Source organism: Pangasianodon hypophthalmus, chromosome 5 (assembly GCF_027358585.1).
Source record: "Pangasianodon hypophthalmus isolate fPanHyp1 chromosome 5, fPanHyp1.pri, whole genome shotgun sequence".
In the NCBI taxonomy this organism is placed as follows: domain Eukaryota; kingdom Metazoa; phylum Chordata; class Actinopteri; order Siluriformes; family Pangasiidae; genus Pangasianodon; species Pangasianodon hypophthalmus.
In genome coordinates, this window is record NC_069714.1 from 1,674,886 (window position 1) to 1,688,942 (window position 14,057).

A 14,057-nucleotide genomic window follows, 5' to 3' on the forward strand; every position below is an offset into this window, starting at 1 on the left:
TATATAATAATGAGCTGTATGATCATGAGTTATATAATAATGAGCTATATGATCACGAGTTATATAATAATGAGCTATATGATCACAAGTTATATAATAATGAGCTATATGATCATGAGTTATATAATAATGAGCTATATGATCATGAGTTATATAATAATGAGCTGTATGATCATGAGTTATATAATAATGAGCTATATGATCACGAGTTATATAATAATGAGCTGTATGATAATGAGTTATATAATAATGAGCTGTATGATAATGAGTTATATAATAATGAGCTATATGATAATGAGTTATATAATAATGAGCTATATGATAATGAGTTATATAATAATGAGCTGTATGATAATGAGTTATATAATAATGAGCTGTATGATCACGAGTTATATAATAATGAGCTATATGATCACGAGTTATATAATAATGAGCTATATGATAATGAGTTATATAATAATGAGCTATATGATCACGAGTTATATAATAATGAGCTATATGATAATGAGTTATATAATAATGAGCTATATGATCACGAGTTATATAATAATGCGCTATATGATCATGAGTTATATAATAATGAGCTGTATGATCATGAGTTATATAATAATGAGCTGTATGATAATGAGTTATATAATAATGAGCTATATGATCACGAGTTATATAATAATGAGCTATATGATCATGAGTTATATAATAATGAGCTATATGATAATGAGTTATATAATAATGAGCTATATGATAATGAGTTATATAATAATGAGCTATATGATAATGAGTTATATAATAATGAGCTATATGATCACGAGTTATATAATAATGAGCTATATGATAATGAGTTATATAATAATGAGCTATATGATCACGAGTTATATAATAATGCGCTATATGATCATGAGTTATATAATATATATCAGTTATATTGGAAAGAACAATAAAAGAGTAGGAAATGATTGTAATATAAAAAATTGAATATCGGCACATGTTTTATCATGCCATCGTCATGGCTTCTGGCTTTCTCCATCACACCTTGAGTGCGTGTGTGTGTGTGTGTGAGTGTGTGTGTGTGTGTGTTATGGTGACCAGCAGTTAACATTACGTTCCATCTCACGTCGCATTGCTTGACCAATAAAGCTGTTTGTACAGAGAGTTTCATGGAATAAAAAAAATAGGTCTATACATTTATTAATAAGTGATCCAAACACCTACTTAAGCTGACTTTCAGTGCTCAGATTATGCAAATCGCCTGCGTGTAGCTCACGAGGCTGACGATGCCAGATTTTTCTCGAGCATCGAGAGTCTAGGCCGCGGCCTTGAAACGCAAGCGCTCGCCTTTAAACCTGGAAAAATACAAGAAAAATGTGCTTAAGTAACCGAGACCTGCGTTTGTTTTTACTCAGACTGAGTTGCATCTGAGGTGTGATGACCATAAGCAATTTCGGGATTAAATGGAGACAAAATGGAAAATAGTGCTTAGGAATGAAGATAGGTATTATTGTTTTCCCACAGGGGTGATAAATTACTTAACCTGTGAATTATGATGTGATTTATTCATTTATTTATTTATTTATTTTTGGAGGTTGGCCTACTTTGTTCTCACTCCAGCACCACCTGGTGGCGTGATAGTCCTGAGAAACACCGTCCTGAGAAAGATCTATCTATATGAAGTGTATATATATATATTCATTGTTTATATGGTTGTATTTTACACTAAGGTTCCTTTAGAGAACATTTTTACTTTTACTTTAATTACCATTAACAAATGTTAAACTTTTAAATAATATTAACAAAGCAAGTTAATGCGTATTAATTAATGTTTGAATTAAAACACAAATTAAAATTCAAGAAACGACTAAAAATCTACATAAATGAGCAAAAATCAATATTCCAGCTTTTTCCTAAATGTTGATAAAGTCTAGTTTTCAGGTGTAAATATTAAAATCAGCCTCAGTTCTACTCTTCAGTCTTTTGATGTCAAGTGTGTTTCTGCTTAAAAAAAAACAAACCCTTACACACACTTCCCTGTAGTGACGTGATGTAGTCATTGTTTTTGAAACAGGAAGTGGATGATGAGGGCATGTTAAAAAAGAGTTGTATAACAAACGGCTTACGCTTTCAGCTGGTTTTGGTGTAATGCGAGCATTGAAAATGAAGCATTTTGTGCTTTTGTTGCTTGTCTTGTTCATTTTACAGAGGCCACGCCTCCTTCATTGTGACTGACAGTGCAGAGGCCACGCCTCCTTCATTGTGACTAACAGAGCAGAGGCGACACCTCCATTATAACTGACAGTGCAGAGGCCACGCCTCCTTCATTATGACTGACAGTGCAGAGGCCACGCCTCCTTCATTGTGACTAACAGAGCAGAGGCCACGCCTCCTTCATTGTGACTGACAGTGCAGAGGCCACACCTCCTTCATTATGACTGACAAACACAGAGGCCACGCCTCCTTCATTGTGACTGACAGTGTAGAGGCCACACCTCCTTCATTGTAACTGATGAATACATAGGCCACGCCTCCTTCATTGTGACTAACAGAGCAGAGACCACACCTCCTTCATTGTGACTGACAGTGTAGAGGCCACACCTCCTTCATTGTAACTGATGAATACATAGGCCACGCCTCCTTCATTGTGACTAACAGAGCAGAGGCCACACCTCCATTATGACTGACAAACACAGAGGCCACACCTCCTTCATTGTGACTGACAGTGTAGAGGCCACACCTCCTTCATTGTAACTGATGAATACATAGGCCACGCCTCCTTCATTGTGACTAACAGAGCAGAGGCCACACCTCCATTATGACTGACAAACACAGAGGCCACACCTCCTTCATTGTGACTGACAGTGTAGAGGCCACACCTCCTTCACTGTAACTGATGAATACATAGGCCACGCCTCCTTCATTGTGACTGACAAATACAGTGGCCACACCTCTTTCATTATGACAGACACAGAGGCCACACCTCCTTCATTTTGTTGCTTGTCTTGTTCATTTTGGTGCTTTGGCTTTGCTTTTATTTCGTTTTTTTTTTTTTTTTTTTTATTTAGCACTGGTCAGGAGTAGGCATGTGCCAGTAATAGAACATACATTTTTGGAAACTTGAAATCAATAGTCATATCACAGACATTTCAACTTCAGTCACTAACACTGGCTTACACTTTGGCATGGCAACATTTTCGCACAGCCTTCGTGCTTTCTGAGCTCAAGCTTCTCTCATCTGGAAGGCAACATAAGGGACAGCTGGGAAATCCTGTGCAAAATGCATTAAACTTGATGGAACTGATTATATAATATAATCATTGGATATCATGGGAGGACGTTAATATAATTATATCACACACTCATAACTATGTGCCTTATAGCGAGTATTTCTTCACATTTTAACTAACAGTCACATCCGTGTTCGACGTCTTTCTCGTGGTTAAAGTCGCCTAGCTAACATTCTGTGACCTGACATGTAGCTAGCTAGCGCTGCTTAGCTCACGCTAGCTGTTTGCTCACGCTTCACTACAAAGACTTACTTCCGTCCAAGCTGAAAATATTACACGTACAGCATGCTGGAGATGCAGAACAACCCAAAATTACCACGACGCAAACCAAGACAACAAAGGAACCGTAGAGACATAATGGAAATATTTCCTCATAGCAATTCCTCGTGTTGCTACTACTGTAGAGAAAGACAAATACAAACATGTGTTTGTTTGAGAAGAGCTACAGGTTCAGCGGGTAGTGTCTAAAAGGTGGAATAAAATATTGGCACGTGCCTAATGACGTGTATCGATAGCTGGCTTTACACTGATGCACCTGGCTTCCTGCTTTCACTCTAGTTTGTCATCATCCGCTCCTGCTTCCGCTCTGCACCATCAGCCCTGCTGTACATTTTATCATTCTGGTCTTTTGTAAATAGCATTCACTCCATAATGACTATGATTGTGTGTGATAGTATTTATGGAAATAAACAGAGAAATACTGATGGGGCAGGTCCTGATAGCATGTGTGCTCCCAGGTGGGAGGGTAAATAAGAGATGGAGGGAAAGGGGCTGCCATTAGAAATCGACTTTTTTTAATGGAAGAAAAAAAAAAGAGAGAGAGAGAGAACCTGTGCTCAGGTTACATTTGTAGTAAAATTGTAAAAATGGCTTATTTTCACCTGGAACAGAACATAAGTGTTAGCATGTTACCTCTATTCTGATGCTACCAAACCCACATCCATGTTTATCCCTGCTGGCCTTGGGATGACCCTTCTTCTCCTTCTGCTCTTATCCTTTCATTTCATTTCTCTTTAACATCCTCCACCTGTCTCCCATACTCCTCCTTTCATATCATTTTTTTTTCCCTTTTGGTATATTCTCCTTTCCCTCCCTCCACATCTCTTTCTCTCTTTCCTCTTTCCTCTCTCAGTCATCTCTCTGTTCGGCATACGACATACTTCAGCGTTCGCTGAGGCCGGTCTGGGGCACGGTCCGAGCCCTGGTGTCACTGGAGAGCAAGCGATTGAAGGACAAAGATGGAGGGATGGCTGGAGAAATGGCGGAAAGAGAAAAAGTGGAAAGCGAGAGCCTCAGTCCCTGTCAGGATCAGTCCGCTCCCTGGCATATCTGGGATCTGATTGGCTCGAGTTTGGTGCATCTGTTCTGCCTGCTGCTTCTGTTTGGGGCCTACACCTGGAGCGAACTGACATAACACACATTCTCACACTCTGCATCACACATACACACACACACTAATACACAATCTGTGGATAGCACATGCAAGTACCCTGAATTCACACCATCCATTCAGTCTACATTGCACAAGTTCCATTCGTGCCATTGGCACAACAGCATTAAAACAAAAAAAAACAAGCAAACAAACAGCCAATGCAGTAAAACATGATAAGAGATCGTCTTTTTTCCGGTTATCTATGAGTGTAATTAGCATATAAATATTCTGTTATGCAACTGCAGGCTGCACAATCATGATATCATTGTAGATTCTGGTTAAAACAAAGTTGACAGCGAATAAAAAGTGGAAGTGTGGAGTCTGTATACACTGAGTTTACACGTCACTCGCAAGGACAGTAGAAATAAAAATAAGCACTGCAGGACACATGGACTCTCCTGTAACGGAGTCTGAAATGGAAGCTTGTGTGGCCAGTCCATACTCTCCAAACCAGACGTTTACTTTAGCTCACTTACACATGCGTTTTGTCATTGCATTATTATCATTAAAAAAAATTCCCACTTAAATATAGTTGATCAGCCAAGAACTTGGGAGTGTATCATTCCTGCGAGACAGTTCAATGCTCGATACTTGATTAAAGCTACATAGATATAGCCATTGATTCAAATCAGAGATATTGATGTTATAGTGTGATTTATTGTGACTGACAGTGCAGAGGCCACACCTCCTTCATTATGACTAACAGTGCAGAGGCCACACCTCCTTCATTATGATCGACAAATACAGAGGCCACACCTCCTTCATTATGACTGACAAATACAGAGGCCACACCTCCTTCATTATGCCTGACAGTGCAGAGGCCACGCCTCCTTCATTGTGACTGATGAATACAGAGGCCACACCTCCTTCATTGTGACTGATACAGTGGCCATGCCTCCTTCATTATGCCTGACAGTGCAGAGGCCACACCTCCTTCATTATGACTGACAAATACAGAGGCCACACCTCCTTCATTATGACTAACAGTGCAGAGGCCACACCTCCTTCATTATGATCGACAAATACAGAGGCCACACCTCCTTCATTATGACTGACAAATACAGAGGCCACACCTCCTTCATTATGACTGACAGTGCAGAGGCCACACCTCCTTCATTGTGACTGATGAATACAGAGGCCACACCTCCTTCATTGTGACTGACACAGAGGCCACACCTCCTTCATTGTGACTGACACAGAGGCCACACCTCCATCATTATGACTGATGAATACAGAGGCCACACCTCCTTCATTATGACTGACAGTGCAGAGGCCACACCTCCTTCATTGTGACTGACACAGAGGCCACACCTCCTTCATTGTGACTGATGAATACAGAGGCCACACCTCCTTCATTGTGACTGACACAGAGGCCACACCTCCTTCATTGTGACTGACACAGAGGCCACACCTCCTTCATTGTGACTGACACAGAGGCCACACCTCCTTCATTGTGACTGACACAGAGGCCACACCTCCATCATTGTGACTGATGAATACAGAGGCCACACCTCCTTCATTGTGACTGACACAGAGGCCACACCTCCTTCATTGTGACTGACACAGAGGCCACGCCTCCTTCATTGTGACTGATGAATACAGAGGCCACACCTCCTTCATTGTGACTGACACAGAGGCCACACCTCCTTCATTGTGACTGACACAGAGGCCACACCTCCTTCATTGTGACTGACACAGAGGCCACACCTCCTTCATTGTGACTAACATTGCAGAGGCCATGACTCCTTCATTGTGACTGATGAATACAGAGGCCACACCTCCTTCATTGTGACTGATGAATACAGAGGCCACACCTCCTTCATTGTGACTGATGAATACAGAGGCCACACCTCCTTCATTGTGACTGACACAGAGGCCACACCTCCTTTATTGTGACTGACACAGAGGCCATGACTCCTTCATTGTGACTGATGTATACAGAGGCCACACCTCCTTCTTTGTGACTGACAAATACAGAGCTAGTGCTTCTTTCTTTAAGACTGACAGTTCAGAGGCCACACCTCCTTCATTATGACTGAGAAGCACAGAGGCCACACCTCCTCTAGGGCAGACAGGCAGAGGTACATTGAAGGGTAAGAGAGACTGTGAAAGACATGATAATTTAGAATGTTTCTAAATTATAATAACCCACTAATAAAAAAAATAAATGTAAAACCAGATGATCCAGTGGTTACTGATACAGAGCCGAACAGAATAACCAAACATTTAACTGCCTTTCGTAATTCCACATAAATCTGCGATGGAAATGAAAACTGCTACAGTTTTCAGCTATGCAGTGTAGCTAGGTTTATTGTCTGTAAGCGACAAGTGCGCCGTACGATGCCGGATACCACACTGGCAGTTCAGAGGTCAGCTTGATGTTTTTGAAGGATGTGGGATTATCTCAGCACGGATTACTGAGATTAACAGAGTTAATAAAGCTCATATGCATTTTTTAGAAGTAAAACATTTAGACAGTAAACCTTGGCTACATTTGAGGTGTGTTGAAAAGCTGCATTAATAATTTAACATTTAACAGTCATTCTTCACTCGACTGATAATACACATGGACGTTCTACACCACACACACACACACACACACACAGCTTCCCATATTGCCAGTAATTCGATCTCAGAACAGTTTTCAGATAAGTATCTTTATTATTAGCTCCTCTTTAAAACCGTTGGCTTCAGTACGATTAACATCTGTATTAGTGCTAATGAACATTTCAGTTCAGCTGTTGTGTATTTGCGTTACTGGTTTCTCAATATTCTAAAGAGGACTAACAAATCACAAACCGAACACACAAAGAGACTTGCTACAGTATCGTATAATAACCTGTAAGCTTCTGATTATCCATATGGCAACTTTTTACACTTGACATGTTTCTATGCTGATTTCGTGCAGGTACTATATATATATATACACACACACACACACACACATAAACAGGAGGGGTGGAAACCGCACTAATTCTTGTTTCAGGTCTTCAACAATTTATGTAAAATTCAACTAGAGAATTCAGATGTGCAATATCACGTAATGGTACTTTAGTTAGTATTTTTTTTTTTTATTACTGAAGGGCTAATCTAACAGACGACGCTCGTACAGAAGCATGCTCTGTGGTAGAAAACTCTTAAATTCTGAACTGCGAGAAAAGAAATACACAAGGAGTGTAAAGTGTACGGCAGCTGCGATGGAGTTAAAGTGATTTTTTTTTGTGTGAATTTGTATTGTCTGTTCTCTTTCAGCTGTACATAGTCTTTATTGACCTGCAAACTAGCTAGCATAGTAATGAAGTTCCATCAACAGTAGTACGGATCGTTGGAATAACAAAATCCATTTGGAATTAATTTTATTATTAGTTGTCTTTTTTTTTTTTTTTTTTTAAATCTTTGGTATGTTATTACACTTTGCTCACTAGTTTTACTATATGCTTTGGGAATAAGTTGTGAATCTAAAGGGTTTGATTACTTTGTTTCCGGTTATTTGTACACTATGGCTAAAGCCCTTCCTGCTTATAGTCATTAAAAACACTATTTTTGGCCTTCGAGTAGTGAAGGATGATAGAATCTTGTCGGAGAGATATAATTAGAACTATTTTGAGAACTCATCACGGCTGCAGGTGGGTTTTTTTTTTTTTCATTTGCTTGGTTTTATCTTGTTTTCACTCTGCTGTAATCATCTATAACGTCCTGTAAGGATCTGTGAGGCTTTTGTAGTTTATATGAGACTGTAAACAGGTAATAAATGTACAGTTTGAGGTTCTACTCATGCGTGGGTTTCAGTTTTTTTTTTTGGGTGGGGTATCGAGTCATGTGTTGGTCTGAGAGAACTGTAATACTAAATATTAATCAATCAGCCTTTCTAATCAGTCAGTTTTTTATGCAGGACAATCTGTTAATGTCATAATTGTCTTTGAGTGTCAGAAGCCAAGCTCTAAATTCTGTCTGCTTCAGAAAAAAACTTTATATTTTATTTTGTTTCAGTACAACTGGCATTTTTATTTGACATATTGCTTGTACTGCCTCTGAAATGCACCCTTCTATGCTGTAGAGTAGTTTACTGTGCTATTAGTGTTGCTGTGATTAGGTTTTTATAAGCCTTTCCTACAGTCTTGAGCTTAATTCCTCTGTCAATCAGGGAAAATATAATATATATCACCTTTTTTTTTCTCTGTAGTAATGGTTCATAATGGTTATTACAAACTCACTGTACCACGTTGCACCGGTTCTTCTGGACAGTTACGGTTCGTTACCCTTCTGACGCGTTATTAAGCCCCTTTGGTGCTTGAATACCTAAAATAAAACAGAAAACTAAAGTCTCCACCAAATTTTTACCAAAAAAAAAAAAAAAACATCAGTTGTGGTCCCTTGACACATCGGTGCTTGGACCCCTAATATAAGCATAAGCAATCACTACCGAGTGCATTCATTTAGTGCTTGGACCCCTTACAATAACCTTTTACAGGTAGTTTTTCCTGCTGCTTCAGTGCTTGTAACCTTAAATTAAAAACAAACAAACAAACAAACAAGCACTATAAGGTTCCTGTAGCTGTGGTCATTATGGGGACCCTGAACATATGGTGCCTGGACCCCTAAGTATATCATCAATGCAAATACCTAAATATATTTGTTTTTCATTGTCTTAAAGACTTTTGTTTCTAAGACAAATGCTCATAGTTAAAAAGATAAATGCATACATTTATTCTTAAATTAAATTTTATATGTATATATATATATGTATATGTATATATGCAGTTCCCCCAATCCTTTGCCCCCTTTTGTGTATAAGTGTGTGTTACTAAAATCTCATCCCAGTCTTTATTATATCATTACAGTAATAGTAAATTTATATCTGTGCCCTAATTTGTCTGTCCATTCATGTTTCGAATCATTTTGTGTCTCTTTTTTTTTTCCATTTTGTCTTATTCTGTCTCTCTGCATCCCTCTCTGCCATGTTCTCTTTCTTTCTGTCTGTCTGTCTCTATACTACAGGACAAATTGTGTCTCCCTCATCACATTCTGGAGGGGAAGGCGATCGTGAAAGTGGGGATCACCGTTCAGGCGCTGCTGGACGAGGCCTCGGTGAAACAGAACCTCTTCACGTGAACTATTGCTATTGTGCATAACCTCCATGAACCTTTCTCACTTTCTATCATGATATCCCTGATATGCACGCTTTACAATTTTCCACTTCTATTAAGAGTCCAAAGATGAACACGTGGAGAAAACATTCCTTATTTAATATCTATTTATTAAGAAAGAGTAGGGTTTTTTTTTTTTAAAAAAAGGTCTCGGTCCATTACTACATTTTACTCAGTTGATCATTTTATTTTTATTCAACGCATTTTATTCTTTACAAACTGAGCCAAGTCAATTCTGTTACACTGTTGTCCTGTTATGTATGTGGATCAGATGGTGTGCGTTTATCTTCATAACACACAGTTTTAATTGCTCTTTTAATGCTTAACACCTGATAGCGACTCCATCAGTACACTCCTCACGCTGTGTGTTATGGGTCCTAACCGATACCAGTGAAGAACGACAGACCTTTGTAACTGAAAATGTGACTGAACCAAAAAAAAAGTACAAAAAAAAGTACTTAGTAACTTAGTAATGTACTCAGACCTTTGGACTGTGTATGTGTGCTATATATATATATATATAGAACGTATATATAGTAGGGATGCAAGTGAATACGAATACATTATTCAGACTGAACAGATAACGGGTTCTAAGCATATATATATATACATATATATATATATATATATATATATATATATATATATATATATATATATATGAACAAGAGGCCCACTATTGTTTTTTTTTTTTTTTTTTGACAGAAAGGTTCACAGGGGAGATCTGGTTGAGGCAAGAGATGTGCATTGGGATTGGGATCCCATTGGATACAGCAAAAAAAAAAAAAGTTTCCTCTCTCTCTCTCTCTTTCTCTCTCTCTCACACACACACACAGAGAAAAATTTTTAGGTTAGTAATGTTTGATTTTCAGTGAGCCCAAACGTGTTTTAAAACCATGCCGAGTGATATTTGGAGAGGATTTAGAGAATTCGAGAGGAAGTAGGCAGTGCTGTGTGGAGTGGAACGGCCTTCCCGGTCATTTAACCTTATCCTGTCCAGCTGCTCTGCTCTGGTGGAGTCAGATCAAGGTGTGTGTGTGTGTGTGTGTGAGTGAGCGATAGAGAGAGAGATTCACCCATGCAGTAAAACAAGTGATAAAATTTTAAGTTATTTTTGAAAGAAAAAAAAAAAAAAGCCAGGTGTCCTTACACATTTGACAGGCAGTGTGTGTGTGTGTGTGTGTGTGTGTGTGTGTGTGTGTGTGTGTGTGCGTAATATTAACGAGCAGCGAGGACATGAACGGCTCATTAATACTACACACACACACACCTTTTGGATGTCTCAGGGGAGGTGTGACCTCAGTAGACTACAGAATATAAAACTATTTCTGTCTTTTTTCTCTGCTTCGGTCCAGCATATGTTTATGTATGTGTGCGATGTGGTGGAATAAAGTGTAACGTGAATATTAACTGACAATTCATAACTGATAAAGGGAAATACATTAGCGGTGGGAGTGAGTAAATATGTACGACTACAGACTATACTGTGTGGGTTTGGGATTCTGTCTGCACATGTGTTAGGAGGAGAGTGTGAGGAGTTTCATGCATTTCAGACTGTATATATATTTATATATATATATATATATATATATACACACACATATAATTGGGAATCATGTTTGTTTGAATGGATGGTTTTGTTTTGTCTTTTCTGTCACTCGTACTTTGTTTGTTTGTCTGTTGGCGTCTGTGGGCGTGCACTGTCTTCAGAATTCTTTTTTAAATCCTGATGAACAATATTAGTAGCTATATACCGTATAGCGTCTAAAGCTAGCTAGTTAAACGCAACTGAACGCACTAATCAGTGTGAACATTTGTTGTAGGCTACTACATCAAACAGTAATTGGGAACTGAGCGCAGGTAGGAACTAAAGACTGAAGTCGGGAGAGGGAACTGAAGACCACATGCACCAGAGGATTCGAGCCAGTCGTACAGATGTTTCGCTTTACGGCGTCGTACCTAATTTGCATCGAACTGAGAAAATCTCAAAATTGTTATAGAAATCTATATATTTGTATTTCCTTGTACTACGAAGAATACATTTGAGTTTTCATAAGAAAATGAGTTATAGATTGTTAAATAAGTATATTTTTTATATTTTGTTGTGAATATTGTATGAATCCTATATTTGCACACGCATATCTAACACTTTAAAAGACTTCGATCGCGAACTCCTGCGTCCACGCCAACACCGTGAGCAACTAACTGAACTATTCAGCTATTATATTACCTATTATAGCTAACTAAACTAAAACTTTTGTGTTCAAGACCAAATTTCCTCTAATGATCAGGACGGATTAGACTTTACGCAAGCGTTGCACTAATTGTTAATGATTATTGGGTATTGTACAAATACACTGATCTTTCATAATTTTCCCTTTAGTAGTAGTAATAACTTCATAACTTGAAATGTTTACTAAATAGGTAAAGTTGAAAAAACAGAGACTTCATTTTCCAAGTCGGAGCTATAATCGCATGGTCCCAGGAATTTCTATGGTCCAAATCCAAATTATTATTATTATTTTTTAATTATTATTATTGATTGTTCAGGGCAGTTAGGCTGTAGATTCAGTTAGAACCTAATTTGCATGAAATTTCATCACATCACTCACTCATGATTAATCCTACAAATGTATTTGTATAAAAAAAAATATATTTATTGTGCAAAAACTTCACAGGGAGAAGAATGGAGAAAAAATTTGTAAGCTAGCTAGGAGACTTTCTGTAAGAATTAATTGTGCATTTTCTAAGTAGGGCTTAAATTTGAATGGACGCAATGAAAACAAATTGGGAAATCTACAAATGTTGGGAAAAAAAAAAAAAACCTACAATGTTTGCACGAGACCAGGTTGATCAGACTTTATTTTGCAAAAAGCTACAGTAGAAATAATTGTGCAATTTTTTAAATTTTTTTTCAAACACAAGATCAATTATAAGACTTTAAAATCCAAAGTCACACATTTTAATCACTAATTTAACCAGAGTTTCATTTAGTGTGACTGTCATGAAAAAAAAAAGAAAAGAAAAAAAAAAACACTGATCTTTATAGACAAATAGCAAGAGTAGTATGATTTAAACTGGTATAAAAATAAATACTGATTTTTTTTATTTATAATTCTGATACTAGTGGATATTTTTTAAGATTGGGATATTTTTGTTACCTGCTGAATGAAAGTACCTATAGTTTTATATTTTTAAACACAGTTTTTGATTGTAAAAATCTTGTACTAAAAATGGTTGTACTTTTTTTTTTTTAACCAGTTTGTTAGTCATTAATTTTTGCCCCCCCGATGTACTGTAGCCGATGTTCGCTGTCACATTCTTGCCTCAACTTCTGTATATAATGTGTATACTCACCTGCATTTTTTTACAGTAAATCCATTTTACCTTTGACAAACGAAGCTGTATGTCATATTATATTCAGTTAGCTATAAATCAGTAAATCAGTATAATAGCATATGCTAAATATTACAGTATTTTTTTCAGGCACTTGCACCTTATTAAATAGCCACATGACATTTGTAAGATAAGGAGGATGAGACGGCCGGTGATGCGTATACTGTACATCTGCCTATAGTCTGTTATAATATTGCAACAAAAAGGTATTGAACTGTACCATTACTTTTCACTGGTTCGCTCTTGAATAGCTAAATTTAGTTTCAAAGCAGCTTGACGGAAGTCAGGAATGTTGATTTAGATCCCTAATGAGCAAGCCAGAGGTCACAGTGGCAAGGAAAAACTCCCTGAGATGACATGAGAAGGAGGAACCAGACTCAAAAAGGGAAGCGGATAGTGGGATTATAAATCATTACCCTTCCACAGTTGCACACTGTAAAGTCAAGCGCTACTGATCGAGTTGAAACAATGTTCATTATGAACATTACAGTCATCAAAGTCCTTGACCGTGTACCCAGTAAAGAAAGTGTAAGGCTTGGGCATTAACTGTTTTTTGGGCGGGGCGGTCTTTAGGGTATCCATGTGGCAGCAGAGAGAGAGAGTCACAAGCAGAAGCATTAACCTGAATAGTGTGTGTCAGATTGATTTAAAGTGTATAACTGGACCACGTGCTGCCTCACACTTCCAGCATCCCATCTAGGGCGTATCCCTACCTTGTGCCTGGTGTTCCTGGGATAAGCTCTGGATGCACTGCAACCCGGACCAAGTGCTTACTGAAGATGAATGAACCGGACCACTGTAAAAGCT

At 38.0% G+C, this 14,057-nt stretch overlaps 1 protein-coding gene and 2 long non-coding RNA genes across 8 annotated transcripts in view; 2 read left to right on the top strand and 1 right to left on the bottom strand.

Annotated features, from left to right (window-relative positions):
* lrch1 (leucine-rich repeats and calponin homology (CH) domain containing 1) overlaps positions 1-10,472 on the top strand; it is a 51,700-nt gene extending 41,228 nt beyond the window's left edge. For 4 of the 6 annotated variants that reach the window (XM_053234068.1, XM_053234069.1, XM_053234070.1 and 1 more), the window contains one exon: positions 4,408-5,759. In XM_053234068.1, the coding sequence (XP_053090043.1) occupies positions 4,408-4,689 (282 nt within the window). In that variant the 3' untranslated portion in view covers positions 4,690-5,759. Of the gene's footprint in view, positions 1-4,407; positions 5,760-9,705 lie in introns of those variants that run through there. The other 2 variants (XM_034304537.2, XM_034304538.2) reach the window with 1 other exon arrangement.
* LOC128318321 (uncharacterized) lies at positions 1,733-5,705 on the bottom strand. Its single transcript, XR_008301785.1, has 3 exons — positions 5,571-5,705; positions 5,428-5,534; positions 1,733-2,237 (listed from the first exon to the last, which is right to left on the bottom strand). It is a non-coding gene; the product is annotated as an uncharacterized LOC128318321 (long non-coding RNA).
* A 90-nt stretch (positions 10,473-10,562) lies between the features above and the next one.
* On the top strand, positions 10,563-13,245 carry LOC128318320 (uncharacterized). Its single transcript, XR_008301784.1, has 2 exons — positions 10,563-10,883; positions 11,678-13,245. It is a non-coding gene; the product is annotated as an uncharacterized LOC128318320 (long non-coding RNA).
* Positions 13,246-14,057: the final 812 nt, after the last annotated feature.